The 18,334-nt window shown below is 35.1% G+C and overlaps 1 protein-coding gene across 2 annotated transcripts; it reads right to left on the bottom strand.

The window, feature by feature from the left end:
- Nucleotides 1-6,608: 6,608 nt before the first annotated feature.
- scocb (short coiled-coil protein b) lies at nucleotides 6,609-18,334 on the bottom strand. 2 transcript variants are annotated; one of them, XR_015506923.1, is made up of 5 exons: nucleotides 13,796-13,862; nucleotides 13,297-13,398; nucleotides 11,929-12,009; nucleotides 8,374-9,439; nucleotides 6,609-7,554 (listed from the first exon to the last, which is right to left on the bottom strand). XR_015506923.1 is itself a non-coding variant. In NM_001005966.2 (5 exon segments), coding segments are annotated over 3 exon segments (243 nt in total). In that variant the 5' UTR covers nucleotides 13,316-13,398; nucleotides 13,796-13,906; nucleotides 18,289-18,334; the 3' UTR covers nucleotides 6,609-9,296.

Consider the following 18,334-nt stretch of genomic DNA (forward strand, 5'->3'; position numbering starts at 1 on the left):
ACTTTTACTTGAGTGTGATTTTTTCAGTACTCTTTCCACCACTGAACCCGTGTGATGTCATGCGGGACGTAGGATGGTAACTCCCCTATATAGAGCTGCAGAAATAAAGGTGTTGCCTTTTGTACTGCAGTAAACAAAGCAGCATGATGTCAAATATAGCAGGATTTTATTGATGTCATGAACTACACAGCATCCCGATATTCACAGATTTAATTCAGGCAAACTTTAGCATTCAACTATACATTGCATATTCAAAAATAAAATTAAATTAAATACCTTGCAAAATAGCATTTAATACTTTGTAAGGGCCTTACATTTCTAAGTTTCAAGTTTTAATCATTTTTAAGACCCTGCGAACACCCTATAGGATTCATCAGAATAAACAGCAAATGAAAGTCCGGGGCACTCGAAAAATGTGGAATTATTTTTAAACGCCTATATTGACATGGCTATTCTTTAAATACGCTTGGATTTTCTTTGGCTGTTTATTATGTTACAATCTTAATCTTTTTTTTAATGCAAAAACAACATATCTCATATGATCACATTATTTCCATACAGTTACTTTAAAAAAAAAAAACATGACTTTAAATTGTAATATATTACTTTTGAAACCCAACACTGTTTAAGATCATTGTAAAAAGTGCCTAAGAAAATGTTAATAAAAATGATAAGCCCTCCTGTGAAATATGTATTCCCTCACAGTGTTTCTGATCTTTTTTTGTTCTTCTGGAGAAAGCCTCATTTGTTTTATTTCTGCTAGAAAAAAACAGTTTTTAATTTATTTAAATACAAATATATATTTATTTTAAGTTCAGTAAGGAAGGCTAGTATACTCAACTGAATATATGCATGTAGTTTATACCCAAAAACTATCCAGATAAACAAACTCAGTGAAACCAATCCTTCTGTATCTATTAAGGAGTATTATACATTACACAATAATATTTGCTCTTTTTGAGAAAATCAACTTGCTAATTAACCACACAGGGACAATATCAACTTGATTTCAACATCAAGAAGTGTCCCAATGTCGATATAAATCTCAGGCTTTTGCTGTAATCACTACAGCGCAGGTTACTGCAGGGTTAATCATTAGTTTGTTTGTCCTTGCGAAGCGCTTTGGCAACCCTGTGAAAGAGGAAGACACACATTCAGATGCAGATTCACAACAACAGCAGAAACTGGAGGAGAGGAGGGCATCTGGATAACACAGCTACTGTATAGTTAACCCTTGGCTCTTTCTTTCTAAACCCAGAATAAGTTGAACCCTGGGTTATGTTGGCTCAGGTTTTACACTCACACGGCCCAAAATGCAACTATGAACCAAGTGGTTGAAAAACAACCAGGAATTTCTGTATTCTGTTGAACACAAAACGAGATATTTCTGAAGAATGCTGGAAATTGTCAGCCCTGAAGCCCCACCTGGCCTTCTTTGGCCTAAGGCACAGGTGTCAAACTCAGTTTCAAAAGGGCCGCAGCTCTGCACAGTTTAGTTCCAACCCTATTTAAACACACCTGATCAAACTAATTGAGTCCTTCAGGCTTGTTTGAAACCTACAGGTAGGTGTATCGGAGCAGGGTTGGAACTAAACTGTGCAGGGCTTCAGCCCTCCAGGAATTGAGTTTGACACCCCTTGCCTGAGGTATTCGGCAGGCCGAAAAAGGCAAGCCGCTGGCCCCGAGAAAGCCCTGTTTTCAGCCGATTAGGCCCCGGAAGTGACAGTGGAAACTGACTGGCCTTGGCTCTCTCACTTTAGGCGCGATAGTGGAAACATGGCTATTGACATCTATACAAGGGAATATCTGTAACCAAAAAATACTATGGAAGTCGATGCTGCTTTTCAACATCCTTCAAAATATCTATTGTGTTCAACAGAAAGTAAATAATGACATAATTGTCAATTTTGGGTGAACAGTGCCTTTAATTGATCTACACACTTAACACACATGGAAAAATACTATACTCATTTATAGTAAAAGGCTACTATAGTGTTTTTGAACCATACTATTGTATCCCTGCTGAAAAATCCAGTTTAAACCAGCCTAGGCAGGTTGGCTGGTTTTAGCTGGTCGACCAGGCTGGTTTTAGAGGGTTTTGGCCACTTCCAGGCTGGTTTCCAGCCATTTCCAGCCTGGTCTTAGCTGGTCAGGCTGGGAGATGACCAGCTAAAACCAGCTTGACCAGCCTAGCCAAGCTGGGAGTCCAGCCAAAACCAGCTTTATCCAGCTTAAACCAGGCTGGTCAAGCTGGTTTTAGCTGGATTTGGCTGGTATTTTTCCAGCCTGACCAGCTAAGACCAAGCTGGAAATGGCTGGAAACCAGCCTGGAAATGGCCAAAACCCCTCTAAAACCAGGCTGGTCAACCAGCTAAAACCAGCCAACCAGCCTAGGCTGGTTTAAGCTGGATTTTTCAGCAGGGATGGTAATTATTCTATATTATTTGGAGTGCTACAGGAAACTATAATGAACTGATAAACTGTAATGCATGCTATAAACTTTAGTTTTACCACAATAAACTGTGGTGAATTGTAGTATAGCTAATTATTAAATACAGTAGAGCTCAGGAACGTATCGTAATCAACACATAATGGGTGTTTAGTTCAAGGTATAGCCTGATTTCCATTGATCTCCATTGATTTGTTTTGTATTATACACTCATCAGCAATAAACTGTAGTGCTTATACTACAGGTAATGGAGAAATCCACATATAGAGATGTTTTCTTGTGGCAGCGCGTTGATGCCCTGTCAGTTACAGATAAACTCGTTCATTTATTTGATCCGCCTCCTTTGCGTCTGTGCTCCGCTTCTCCAGTCACACCTCACCGCTGGAGACAGAATGTTGTCAGCTTCTCAGACACACATAAAGCGTTTATAAAGGTTTATACACGTTAGTCTATTTTATTCTGAGTGTCTGTAATGTGTTTTTCAACAGATATTACTTATAAAACGGTCGTTTTTTTTCGGTTGTAATTTCCACTGCTCCTGCGTTTGTTCACTAACATGGCCGACCGCAACTTGCCGTGACGAAGATTCCCGAGCTCTGTAATTGTTGTATTACCACAAAAGATTAATTCAAGTAGGCTACTTTACTACAGTATGTTTCAAAAACACTATAGTAAGTTAGTCTATTTACTAGAATTTATTTTTTTTTATTTTTTGGTGAGTAAATTGAGGCTCAATTTGAATATTAGAGGTGTTTTTGTCAATGAGTGGACGAATTCAAGCACGTGATCTGTTTACGTAAACTCCAGTGCTGCTTCCGACTGATATCAGGACTTTTCGTTTTTTAAAGGTAAGAATGACACGTTTTCGTTTTCACAGTTTTAAAATTTTAATATTACTACATTTGGTTGTGTAAGTTATATATATATATATATATATATATATATATATATATATATATATATATATATATATATATATATATATATATATATATATGTTATATATATATGTTATATATATATATATATATATATATATATATATATATATATATATGTTATATATATATATATATATATATATATATATATATATATATATATATATATATATATATATGTTATATATATATATATATATATATATATATATATATATATATATATATATATATATATATATATATATATATATATATATATATATATATATATATATATATATATATATATATATATATATATATATATATATATATATATATATATATATATATGGGAAATGCTAATATGACGACTGTCAGCAACGTATAATGTGGTTTTTGCTGCACGTTTCACTCCAAACGTGACACGACCAATCCTGGGCCCTTATACGCAAAACATTTAGCTTCCAGCCGCTCCCGGTTGTCAATTTACAGAAAATATATATGGTAAAAAAAATAACGGTTGGATCAGTCCTAAATTATTGCTCTAAAGTGTTTTAGAAAAGCGTTTTGTGCTAAAACTAACTGTAAGCTACTAAAATGGCTGTTTCCAGCAATATGCCTCAAAAAGAAAACATTTTAAAAACAGCTTTTAAATTTGCTTTAATCACAGATGTATTCACATTTGGTAGGAAATGCAGTTTTAAAATATTTTCACATGTATTGAATAATGTGTTTTTGCATGTAATTCTTCATTCATTGTGGAGCTGACGAAAAAAATCTTACGCAAATAAGTGTTTTATAAATAGAAATGTGCCCATTTGTAGGCTATTTTTTTTTCAAGACATTGTTTTAACATGATTTACAATGTAATTGCTTTATTATTTTCTAAAAAAAAAAAATAAATAAATACATGTAACACTGGAAGTATTTATATTTATTGAAAATAGATAAAGTATTCGAAATTATTTAATTGAGCGTGAATAACCAATGGGATCATTTTCATTTTGGGCTAAATATCATATTTAATGTCTGTCTATAATATTAAAAGCAAGGAACATACTATTTTGAATGCAACTCTTCACTTAGCCTGTATATTTAAATCGTTATTTTTGTTGACTACAAGTTGCATTGCAACTACATGCCAGTTATCTTAATTTGACTATTAGTAGACTAGAGTGTCTGCTGAATATCTGTTGACTCTGCTCCTTCAACAGACATTTAACTGACTATAAAAAACTGTGCAAGTACATGTCAACTTGCACTAACCCCAACCTAACAGTCTACTTATAATCTAATGAGAATTAGTTGGCATGTAGATGCAATATAGCTTACATTCAAGAAATGCATTAAAACCATGAAAATAAAGTCATAGCAAAACTTTTATTGCCATTTAGGAGAACTCTATAATGGTAGGATAAAATAGTTTGTGAATGGAGGCCCTGACCTGAGCAGCACATTACAATCCATTAGTCTGAAACAACCCAGGGTTAAAAGCAGTATTGTCCTCAAAATGAAAACAATCACATCATTTACTCACCCTCGAACCTTAAGTATGTAGAAGTTATATTAAGTAATATGCTAGCTTTATATGAATAAATGCATGGTGCACTAGTTTTTGAAGCCCCAGAAAACAGATCTGTTCATCATAAAATTAATCCACACAACTCCAATGAATCCTAAAAGCTATTATTGAAAACAAAACAATTTGTAAAAGTTTTAAAAATTAAAACTATTAGATGGCAAACATGGAAATGCAGATCGAGCAAAACAAAACACTAACATGTAACTCAATTCAATTCAATTCAGCTTTATTTGTATAGCGCTTTTACAATGTAGATTGTGTCAAAGCAGCTTCACATAAATGGTCATAGTAACTGGAACAGTGTGGTTCAGGTTTTAGTGTTTAAGTTCAGTTCAGTTCAGTTTAGCTCAGTTCAGTGTGATTTAATCATTACTGAGAGTTCAAACACTGAAGAGCAAATTCATCGATGCGTAGCTCTACCAATCCTGAACCACGCGAGGCAGTGGCGACAGCGGAGAGGGAACATGTACTGTGGCTTAACAGTCAGGGGTAATTTATAAATATGTTAATATTATTATTGTTTATATAATAATAATGATAAGTGGTCAGCATAAATGAGCACAGCCCCTGTTGAAAATTAATATTTTAATGAATTTCTCAGTGAATAGAGCCTGTAACATTTGGTGCATTTAAACAAAAGTATTTTATTAAACGGTTATATCCATTAAAATAAGAGTTTGGTCATGAGACATCTTTAGGAATAAAAAGATAATACATTTAAATTCAGTTAAACCGGTTGCTTCTAAGGCATTCATATACCCACTGAATTACATTTATGATTTACAGATGCAATTTTTAATGCTTTAAACATTTAGGAAAACATTCACTGGCATGAAACGCTATTTAATGTAAATTCAGTTGTGTTTGTTTGGAAAAAAATAAAAATAAAGGAATTTACTTTACTCACTTAGGATGGCTTGAGGGTAGGGCTGCACAATATACCGTTTTAGCATTAATATCATATTGTGTGTCTGCAGTTAGTCACATCACAGGATATGCAATGTTAAGTTGGGGTTATAGTTGATCGACATTTGAAAATACCTAAGATTTGTGGAGTAATCGCAAAGTATAACCATGACAGAGTGAAACTTTATCATTTGCATGAGTTTTGAAGTCGTTTTAAAAGAGTTAAAAGCATTCAGGCACAATAACATACAACCTATAATGAAGAATACATTTACTTAAATATGAATTGAATGGTTATACACTGAATACCGAGTTTGACTCTACGGAAAACCACAAGTACTGTTTATTTTACTTGCTTCTTTGCTGTATAGTAATTATTCTTGCTTGCAGTTTGATTATTATTTTTTTATACACAATGCACACCCTTACAAAATCACCCCAATCAATCTAAATTAATGATCCCCCTCCTAAGCTATCTGGTGAAATTGGTATTCATATTGCAGGAAAACAAAATATCACAACGTCAGATTTTTCCAATATCGTGCAGCCCTACTTGAGTGTGTATGAATAATAGGATTGTTTCATTTTGGGGTAAAAGCATGTAAAAAGCCCTTTATATGGGACTCCATTTCTTCTAGAGAGCCACAAACTCGAATATGTATTAAGTGTAGAATTGAATCCCAGATGAAGCAAACCACCACAGGGACCTAAAGAAGCTACACAAAGGACTCAAAGCACTCACAAAGCAAATCATGTTTGTTTTAATTAAAACAGGCATCTGCAATGCCACACAATGGTAAGAATCTACACACACCAACACAACAAACTGATGCAGGTACAGATGTGATGCATGCCAGAGAACTCCCTTCTGTTGATAGCACCAAGAAAAAGGTCTTAAATTCGTTCCCTGAAATGTTTTTCGTTTCTTCTCCTCTCAACTGAAGTGCTGATTACAGACAAACAGCTCAGTGGGAGAGAGCTACTGTCATGCACACACAACTGTACCCCAAAATAGAAAACACATATTACATTGTTTGTTTTAGCAAGACAAAACCATTTCAAGAGGTACAAATTAAAAGGAATATCATATACCGGTCTGAACGTAAACAAACTCTTAGTTTACCTTCATCTTAGAAAATAACTTTAGCAACATAGATGTTAAAAAACGAAATGTAAAGGACATAAATACTGATAAATTAATGTAAACATTTACCATTTTAGTAGCGCAGGGATAATATGTATCTTAGTGTAAAGGTTATTGCACACTGTCTCCAAACTTTCGTCCGTCATTACAAACAAAATTGGATCATGTAAAAAAACAAAACGTTTTTCACATCTGAATAAAGAGTTTGAGAGGTGTTTTGACAGTTCAGAGCCACCGTACAATCGAAAGCCAAAATGTGGTCACTTGCATTACAGAGTATATTATGGCTAACAAAGATTGTGCGTATGTATGTATGTGTGTGTGTGTGTGTACCTTGTGTTAAGTTGAGTACCAAATGTCCCCAATAAATACCAGTAAATTGTGACCTTGTGGGGACATTTTTCTAGTCTCCATAAGGAAAGTATCTCAGAAATAAGCATTTTGAAATTGTTAAAATGCAGAATGTGTTGGGGGTAGGGGTGTAGAATATACACTATCTGGCAAAACTCTTTTCGCATTTCGAAGTTTAAGGAAAAACAAATAATAACTTGACTTCTGGTTGATCGTTTGGTATCAGAAGTGGCTTATATAAAAGGCAAAGACCACTAGATTACGCTTATTTGACCAGAATAAAATATGATCATGCCTTGCTTTTTAATTTTTTAATTAGGACAGTAACGTTTGACTTTGCTTAGACAAAAGTCTGATCACTGAACAGAAGTAATGTCCAGTATAGAATATAAAGACAGAATGAATATTGTGTCTGACTCCATCATGAGCTTGGAGGACTGCATCCATACATCTCTGACATGACTCAAATCACTGATTAATAAAGTCATCTGGAATGGCAAAGAAAGCGTTCTTGCAGGACTCCCAGAGTTCATCAAGATTCTTTGTGTTCATCTTCAACACCGCCTCCTCCATCTTACCCCAGACATGCTCAATAATGTTCATGTCTGGGGACAGGGCTGGCCAATCCTGGAGCACCTTCTTTGCTTTCAGGAGCTTTGATGTGGAGGCTGAAGTATGAGGAGCGCTATCCTGCTGGAGAATTTGCCCTCTCCTGTGGTTTGTAATGTAATGGGCAGCACTAATGTCTTGATACCTCAGGCTGTTGATGTTGCCATCCACTCTGCAGATCTCTCGCACGCCCCCATACTGAATGTAACCCCAAACCATGATTTCTCCTTCACCAAACTTGACTGATTTTTATGAGAATCTTGGGTCCATGCGGGTTCTAATAGGTCTTCTGCAGTATTGGTGATGATTGGGATGCAGATCAACAGATGATTCATCGGAAAAATCCACCTTCTGCCACTTTTCCAAATGATCAACTAGAAGTCAAGTTATTATTTGTTGCTCTTACAACTGGAATCAACGACAAGACTTTTGTCAGGTATATGGTTTGAACAGTATAAACATCATGTCTGTAGGAAATCCCCATAAAGAAAGCTGTACTTGTGTGATTTCCTCAAATAATCTCTGCATTTCGGGATAATCCAGTGCAGCTGTTTGATAAGGATGTAAACTATCCTTCCTCTCTCCATCCAGTGAACACAGTATTTCCTCTTTCTTTTTTTCTATTTTGAAGAAGAGAGAATAAAACAAAGCATTGCAGCTAAATGTTTCTGATTTAAAACTCAAGGTTTGTGTGTGTGCCAAATTATTCAGATATACATGCATTAAAAATGCATTAAAAGTGTGCAAAGGCCTTAAGGTTATCTGAAAATTTCATCCATAAATTTTGCATTCGACATCATGTAGTGTCAATCGTATTGACACATCGCCGTTCATCATAAAATTTAATTCTTTTTTTTTTTTTTAGTTTTTTGCATTTGAAAAGTCATTTTTAGAGGTGTTTAGACAATTCAGGGCCGCCTTACAAGCAAAAAACTAAATCCAAAATGGCTTTGAAGAAACTAATATAATAGAATAGAAATGTTCTGTGATTTATGATATGCTAGTTTGTCGGCACTGTTTGGTGTGTGCGTGTTTGGATGTGTCCGTCTCCGTCTCTGTACCATAGAAAAAATGCCTCTGTTCAGGATCAATTGGTTCACAGATATCAGTAGTCTTCGTTTTAATATGCAATTCCATTATCACTTGCAAAATATCAAACTGAGACACAGACATAATGAGGTAAACTTTGAATATTTGGGGATTTGAACGCTTACGAAAATTTGGGACTTGAGTGTGCAAAGACCTTTAATAAGCATTAACTGGTCTGCTAATGAGGGTTGACCTGCAGGGTTGTGTTCTACTGTGGGGTCTGGAGAGAGAAACACTCTCTTACTTCCGCTTGCTCTTGGAGTCGGTGGTCTGAAACACACTCGATGCTGACATCAGGTTCTCGATGTACTGCCCCAGAACCTGATTCTCTGATTTCAGCTTCAGATTTTCTTCTTTTACTGCATCCACGCGAGCTGAGAGATCTATCAAAACAACACAAACAGACAGTTATTTATATAAAATGTATATAGTTAATGGGACCCTAGATTACAAAACCAATCGTAAGCATTAATGTTTTTAAATTAAGATTTATACATAATCTGAACCCTGAATAAATAAGCTTTGTAATAAATAAGCCATTGATGTATGGTTTTTAAGACAATATTTGGCAGAGATGCATCTATTTGAAAATCTAGAATCTAAGGGTTTAAAAAAAATCTATATTTTGAGAATATTGCCTTTAAATATGTCAAAATTAAGTGCTTAATGCATACTAGAGATCTGCGCGGGACTAAATTTTGAATCCCGCTCCCGCCCGCACCCACCAGGTATTAGCCCGAACCCGACTGCTCCCGCTTATATTAAGAATTTGTTGTCCCGCTGCCCGACCCGCCCCGTTTTCTGGCCGCCGCGCCCGATCCCGCTAAAGAGCGGGGGAGAACAAAACCGAAAATCACCCAGCTATACAGTCCAAACACACACACACAGCACCAAGCACACACACACAGACAAAGCTCTCTCTCTCTCTCATACACGCGCGCACTAACACACACACACAAGCACCAAGCAGACACACAGGCGTTTGCTGTTATGTCAACTCAAAGGGTTGTAATACCATGTATCAAGTACCAATGTAATACCAAAAGGTTTTATATAAAGGTATATAAATATATAGTCGCGCGCTCGCGCCAGCTCCGGGCGGCAGCGTACATTACTCTCGGGCCGATTCCGGCGCGGATGCGGCAGCGATGGCTTGCTTACGGCCGCCGCATCTGGCCCGATTGATTCAGGCCGGAATCGGGCAGTGAGTCCGGCAGCCAGAGCCGGGCCGAGTGGTAAGTCTCCGGCAGGCGAGAATCTAGCCGGAACTGGCCCGAGTGTATTTTGCTATCTGGGAAAGCTTTCTCTCTCTCTCTCATTCGCATAGCAATATCCTCGATATTGCTGGACAGCCCGCTCCCGTCCCAAATTAAACCCGTTACCAACCGCTCCCGCGATTTATTCGGAAATTTATTCCCGCGCCGCAGAAATCTGGTGCAGACCTCTAATGCATACTAGTAATCAAAAAAAGGAGTTTTAAAGATGCAGTATGCAAGTTTGACACCCAGTGGTTGAACTAGGTATTGCATTCATGGATCAAAACAAACGCGAGCACAGGTTGCCAGATTGAGGATGAACAAGAAGGAATATTTTGAACTTTAGAACTGTGAAATAATGCAAATGCAATGGCTAAACTGACATTGGGCGGGTTAAAAGAACCAAAACAAAGACAGACGTTCCGGCATGGAAAAGACATTTACAAAGCAGAATATCTGACTTCAACATGGTTTTTCAGATAAACAAGAATGTTCACTTAACATGTTTCTTAAATATCTGCAAACATATTATTAGCCACCTTCGATTTTTTTTTTCTTCTTTTTTAAATATTTCCCAAATGATGTTTAACAGAGAAAGGACATTTTCACAGTATGTCTGATAATATTTTTTCTTATGGAGAAAGTCTTATTTGTCTTATTTCGGCAAGAATAAAAGCAGCTTTTAATTTTTTAAACACCATTTTAGGGACAAAATTATTAGCCCATTTAAGCTATATTTTTTCGATAGTCTACAGAACAAACCATCATTATACAATAACTTGCCTAATTCCCCAAACCTGCATGGTTAAACAAATTAACCTTTACGCCTTTAAAGTCACTTTAAGCTGTCTAGAAGTGTCTTGAATAATATCTAGTAAAATATTATTTACAGTCATGATGGTAAAGGTAAAATAAATCCATTATTAGAAATGAGTTATTAAAACTTTTATGTTTAGAAATGTGTTGAAAAAATCTGCTCTCTGTTAAACAGAAATTGGGGAAAAAATAAACAAGCTGTCTAATAATTAAATAGGGCTAATAATTCTGACGTCAACTGTATATATTTCTCTAAGCTAATTAAATAAAAACATTGTCAAGGTGCTAACATTTAGACTTCAGGATACCACAAGTGTTTGAAAACATAAGTAGATATGCTGATTGGTATTGGCTGTTGTCATTTTCCTCACTTGTCTCTCAGCGTTAGTATAAGATTTGGATAAACAACCTACTGTATGCATGCAGCACACAAATGCTTGATAAAATTAAGCTAATTTATTGCACCTCCCACCGATATGATTCATGATATGATATATTGTGCAGCCCTATTAAGCACTATTCTACACTATTTTGTTCTGTAAGTAGTGCATTTACACCAAAAATTCTAAAACAATAAGCACGCTTATAAAATACCCGGATGATGATAAACTGGTAAACATGAAAGTGAAACTTCCTGCATTCAACAGTCACAGCTTTGCTAACATAGTGAAACGGACGCAACTATGGTTTGACTTCCCTATCAAGGCATGAAATAAAATACATAAAGTAGTTTAAGAATGAAAAGCTTCAAATGCAGATGTTATTTTATGGTGGTGAAAACGGTGGTGTTGGTTTCTCACCCTCGAGAGTATTTTGCAACTCGAGGACCTGGTTTATGAGTCTGGTCTTCTCCTCCAACTCCACTTGATTTTCTATGTCACCTGGAAGATAAACTTAAAACTATTATCATTGGATTTTGTTTTTTTTTATCTAACAAGCAGTTATTGGGAAAAATAAATAACACAACTGGAAAATAGAATATTGTGGTTATATTGTTATAATATATTAATAACAATCATGTTTTTTAAAAATTTTGAAATTATTTGGTACATTTGGTTTTTGAAACCATAGAAATACTGTAGTTTTTATTGATTAGTTTTTATTTTTAAATTGCAATTTGTATTGTCTGTGTACAACATGCATTTGTACTAAATGCTCATATTTTGTACTTAAAAAAACTTTTGTGCATTTTATATTTTTGTACATTTAATTCGGTATAAACGTTATTTATTATTAAAAGGTTATTGCAATAATAAAGTTTTTTTATATAAGCATTTTAAATCCAAGCAAAGTGCAAATGAAAAAAAAAAATCAAAGTATGAGTGAAATAATGACACAATATCAGGGCTCAACAATAAGGACAATAAGTAATGATGCTAAAGGAAAACATTTGTCTCTAGCGTCACTGAAAAAAATTATTCAAAGATGATTCCTTGGATTTACTCAATTTCTTTACGTTAAGAGATTGTAAACATTTTTTTTGGGCTGAATTTAAACAAACAAATTAAGTTAAACATTACTAAACTTAATTTGTTTGTTTAAATTCAACACAAACAAACTGTTTGCAACAGTTCTGCATGCAACAGTTTTTTCAGTGTGGAAGCAGACATTTACGAGGGTACACCACGACTAAAAAAATGTGGTGATGTTTTGTACAGTTTGCCGTTAGTTTGGCAGGTCAGTCATCTTTTGGTTTTGCAAAAAAATACCTGCACATTTTGCTATTTTGTTTGCAAAACACTTTATTAACAATTTTTAAATATTTAAATTCTAGATTTACAAACATTTTGACATTTTTTTAATTTGTGGCTTAGAAATGGCTATTAACTTTTTTTGGTGGGGCCAGTGACAATATTGGCAGGGCAAGTAAAAATCTGAACCACTGGTCCGATCGGGCCAGTAAAAAAAAATCCTTAGCGTTGAACCCTGAATATTCAGAATCAGAATATCCACGTTCAAATTTAAACAAAATACTTATTCTGAATATATAACACAATACTTTAAAAGTATAAAATAAACATAATGCATTTGTGATAATTTAAATAAATAAAATCCTGTTATATCTTCTAGAGAAATTCTCTACAGTGCATGCTTGTTTACTTTACGTGATATAATAAAAACGAAATGTACTATAAAGATAAAGACGAATCCACCCATGTCGGTCTCACCATCCATGTCGGAGTTCATGGTGAAAGACTCGTCTTGTGTTGTGAAATGCAGGGCTGCGGCTCTAATGGACACTTCAATATGAGCTCAAGGCCTGATGGAAACTGGGAATAACAGTTAGCAGAGAAGCATTTAGTATTAATATCATGTATAACGCAAGGATGCTGCAATGCTAGGCGCTACATGTCTGACCTAAACAGCTAACATTTACATGATGTATAGCTGAAATACATTGATTTAATACATAGTGTATTAAAATAACGTTATATAATCTTATAGATGACCTAAGTTAAATAAATCGCAAAAGAGTTCAATATTTAATTGTGTCTTTAAATTGCTGCGGTTAGCAGGAGTTAGCGGACACACAGCTGATGAGGTAAACAAACCAAACATTCGCCGTTTATTATTGTCTCCGCTCAAAACTCTTGCTGTTCGCTTGAATATTTAAACATACTGTAAAGTCTGTGATATATTAATAAATCATGTTAATAACACCCAAACCTTTTAAATGTGAAATTGGACCGGCTGAAGTGATGATGCGCCACCGGAGCGATGCCTTCTGGAGAGTGACGTCATGGATTACGTGTTAACCCTTCAGATCGCGGAAATAAATTCGGCCAGCGCAAACTGTAGGTGCGTTCGACATGAAGCTCAGCTGCAGCCGGTGATCAACGAGATTAGCCGAGCGCAGGCGGGGGCGGAGTTGAAAACGGAGCCGTCAAGACGGACAGCTGGACACTTCGGGACTCAAAGTTGCTGCAGTCATGATGACCGATCACATGGCGTCATCATATTTATTTTTTTGTTATTTTTATTTATAACAACAAAACATTTACAAATAAGACAGAATACAGTCTCCACAAACTGTAGTTCCTTTTTAAACAATAAGAGAGAATTATGAATAAAATATATAACAAATGCATGAGAGAAATAAGAGGAAATGAGAGGTTAATATAAACATAAAAACAAACAGGTCTATTAAATACAAAGCAATAAGCATAAATTCTAGGAGTTAAACATCAACCTTTAGGCTAATACTTCTTGTTTGAATATGCTAAAAATGGGTTTACATATATGTACATTTATAGATATAAAAATTTCCAATGTAAAAAGCAAAACAAGGTGTTTTGATTAGGTCTTAATAAATGACATTATTTTGGATAATAAATGAATTTTCAAAAAAACATTTTAATCCAAAAAGATTGTGTTTAAAAGAACAAATGGTAAAATAAGTGAGCGATGTAGAAGTTTCCCAGAACGAGCAGGAAGCCTTTAAACTGCTAGACAGGAAATAAAATATATATTTATATTATAATAATAAAACCATTTTATAATTATTTAATAAAATAGTTCTTTACTTTAATTTGTTAAGAGAGCTTTAGGGTGGCAGGATCAATGATGATTATTATTTTATTACAAGTCTGTAAGACTTATTTAGGTTATTCACTAAAATATACACTAAAATATATCATTTAAATCATTCATGGAGATAAATGCAGTAAATAGTCTGTATAAAAAAGTTAAAAAATAAACCTGTGCAAACAAGCTAACCTTTATAGCCAGATTATTTAACAAAAGATGATTACTGCAGTAAAATATTTGTGTTCTTTTAATAAGCAAGATGTGTACAGGATAGAGAGGGTGTGAAAAGTGAATTGTTTGTTTTGAAACTTTTGAATCGGAATTTGTCCAATTATAAACCCGAAATACACGTGTTTGTTGTCATGTGGTAAACTCGGCCAATCGTGTAATATCGGTGTCGTCATCAAAGCTCCTGCAGTCGCTCTTCAGAAGCTGCATGGTCTGAATCAGCCGTCTGATCTCGGAGCGCTGTCGCGATACTTTAATGCCACATGTGACAGTCACGTGGCGTCGGCGCAGCATCAATCCGGACAAGATTTCTAACCAGAATGCACCGCTTTAAGACAGATTTCGATCGATCTGTGCAGCGCTGCATGAAGTCGAACGCACCTATTATATTAGAAAATCTGAAGTCAGGGGCGGACTGGCCATCTGGCAAATGCCAGAAGGGCCAGGCCATTTTTTAAATGTAGGCCGGTCACCTATTTTATTTATTTGTTTTTTCATATAGTTTTTTTAAATGTAGGCAGCTTTTATCTTGTGCGAGATGTGAATATTATGATGATGATGGTGATAATAGTAAGAATAATAGTAAATGTTAAGCATTGGCCCAATTGGCAACAACCAGCTGGTTTCGAGATGGGCCGACCCAATCTGAGGGCTACTCAGATGTAATTAAAATCTGGCAAGAATGTCAAACAAACAGTGTGCAAAAAAAGGGAAAGGCGGTCAAGTCAGACATTGCAAAATACATAAAATTTACTAAACTAGTCTCGAAAAGGGTCAGTGTGATGGCGCAGTAGGTAGTGCTGTCGCCTCAGAGCAAGAAAGTCGCTGGTTTGAGCCTCATCTGGGTCAGTTGGTGTTTCTGTGTGGAGTTTGCATGTTCGCGTGGATTTCCTTCTTGGTTTCCTTTTTAATTGGGTAGGCCAATTGTGAATTGGGTAACCCAGTATAATGGGTTGCAGCTTTGAGGGCATCCGCTGTGTAAAACATATGCTGGATAAGTTGCTGATTCCCAGATTAATAAAGGGACTAAGCCGAAAAGAAAATTAATGACATGATTGCATATATAAATGGGTTGCTTTTGTTCCAGTCACATACATTTAAATGTTTAAATATCTCTTAAATAATGTACTGCTTGTATAATTTTACCATCTGTACACCAATATAAGTAGTGAATGTGCGTGTCCTTGGGTGGGGCTGTGTCGGTGTGGTAATGTGGGCTGGTGTGGCTACAGTGCCAGGGCTGATTTTTAGTCCCAGTTCGCCCCTGTCTGTAGTTTTGAATAATTATGAAAATGGCAGTCTTAATTTTATCAGTTTTGCTAATCTTAATTATACTTTCAAAATTAATTGGATTAATCAGCATCTTAAAAACCCAGCCTCTTTGTGGAATTTTATACCAAATTTATTTTTCTCTAAATGTAATTATAATCCTGAGAAAATGTCTGTTATCATGGTCTTTGAAGCACAACTTTTCCCCGCATAATTATATAATTTGACACAAAAAAGATTTACTGTACAAAAATGAATCTATTTACTTTGATAATTGGGCAAAAAATAATATAATTTATGTTAGACAGTTATTTAATAACAGAGGAGTGCCTTTTAAATATGAAGAATTTTTGGTCTATTATAAATACCCATTTACAGCTAAAGAATTTGCTTTTGTATTTGGAGCAATCCCTTCTGGGATTATTATGCTTATGAAGGGATGGGACAATCAGTCTCCCCATGTTGTGCCACAATTAAATGTGCTTAAAACAGCTCTTGGTAAATTACTATTTACCACAAAGCCAAATAACAAAAATATCCGCTCTCTATTTCAGCGTGAGATAATCTCTTGTCCTAATGCTATCTATTATTGGAACAGACATATAGGCAATATTAACTGGAAAAGAGTATGGACTTTACCTCAGAAATTTCTAATGTATAATAAAATCCGAGAAGTGTCTTATAAAATAATACATAGGTGCTACCCTGCAAAGTTTTTTTTTTACAAAAGTTTATTTTTGATGTAAATTGCTCCTTCTGTGATCACCAAACTGAAGATCTGTCTCATCTTTTTTGGAATTGTAAATATACCAACATTTTTTGGAAAAATGTATTAGGTATATTTAGTGGTATAATTCCTGATGTTATGTTAAAATGTGAAAATGTTATTTTAGGATATAATCATCAAAATGAACATCCAGATGCTTTTTATTTATTTAATCTTATTATATTTTTGGCCAAATATTTTATACACAAGTGTAAATTTTGTAAGCATAAACCTTTCTTTCAGATTTTTCTTGAAGATCTAAATCTTTATATGTCTTTGATTTCCGAATGTACTAACATAAAAGCTGTAAAAACTAGGGATGGCTGATGTGAAACTGACGTTTCGACAGTGTCGAGATCCCGAAGCGCAAGTGTTTCGAAACACTGCACCGAAGCATGATCCGAAACACCCAGGTCACGTGACTAAAGTGTTTCGAAACACCTGGTCACGTGACTAAAGTGATTCAAAGCATCGATCATTTCAGAAGCATTTCGAGACCTGGAGAATCTGCATTTGACTAACATGGTCAAATTAACGTAACTATGTCGTATGGCCCAGTGGACCGTGCGTGTGCACGTTGTATGTGTGTTTCAAATTGATTTTGGGTTTGAATCCCGACTTGTACAAATACTCCAAAATCATGATTTTATGTATTTTAATCATGTTACTGTTTTGTGGTGTAGTCTAGATAGGATACAGCTGTGGATACACCATCAATTTAGCATTATTTTTGTAACACTGTAAAACAATAATTAATATTTTTACAGTACAGTGATGAGTTTCGGTTTTGGATAGACCTTAATAAAATACAATGGGAAATTTAATTAATAATATAAATAATTATTGTTAACTTCTGGCCACAACTTTATCTGATCTAGCAACAACCCTGTTTTATGACCAATACAATACAAATTTATTTACAAGGTGTTTATTAGGATGTCAGAGCAATGTTGAAACAAAACAACACACGAACAAAGCATTACCAACTGCTATTATAGAATTACAAACATAATTGTATCTACTTGGATTTGAACCCGCTATCCCTGCATGATGGTCACGAACGCTAACTGCTCGACTAAACCACTTGTAGGTTCCAGGCTACAAAGTGGGGTTTCATACCTCAATTTGCTCAACTGTTTTTTGCTGAAGCTGTTTCAGTGCAATACAAATTAAAATGACCACTAGGTGTCACTGTATAGTGGGGTTTCGAAACGTTTCGAAGCTTCGACACAGTCTCACGAAGCCTCGCTTTGCCCACCACTAGTAAAAACTGTAAATCTGTTTAAAATATACATTTCTGTTTTGATCCCTGGCATGTAACGTAATGTAAATGTTTCAGTTTGTTAATAAAAAAATAAAAATAAAAAATTTCGGCCAGCGCTGTACTTTCCTTAAAATCAAGCATATCCAAAGTC

This window comes from Danio rerio, chromosome 14 (genome assembly GCF_052040795.2).
Source record: "Danio rerio strain M-AB ecotype USA chromosome 14, GRCz13ab, whole genome shotgun sequence".
NCBI lineage: Eukaryota > Metazoa > Chordata > Actinopteri > Cypriniformes > Danionidae > Danio > Danio rerio.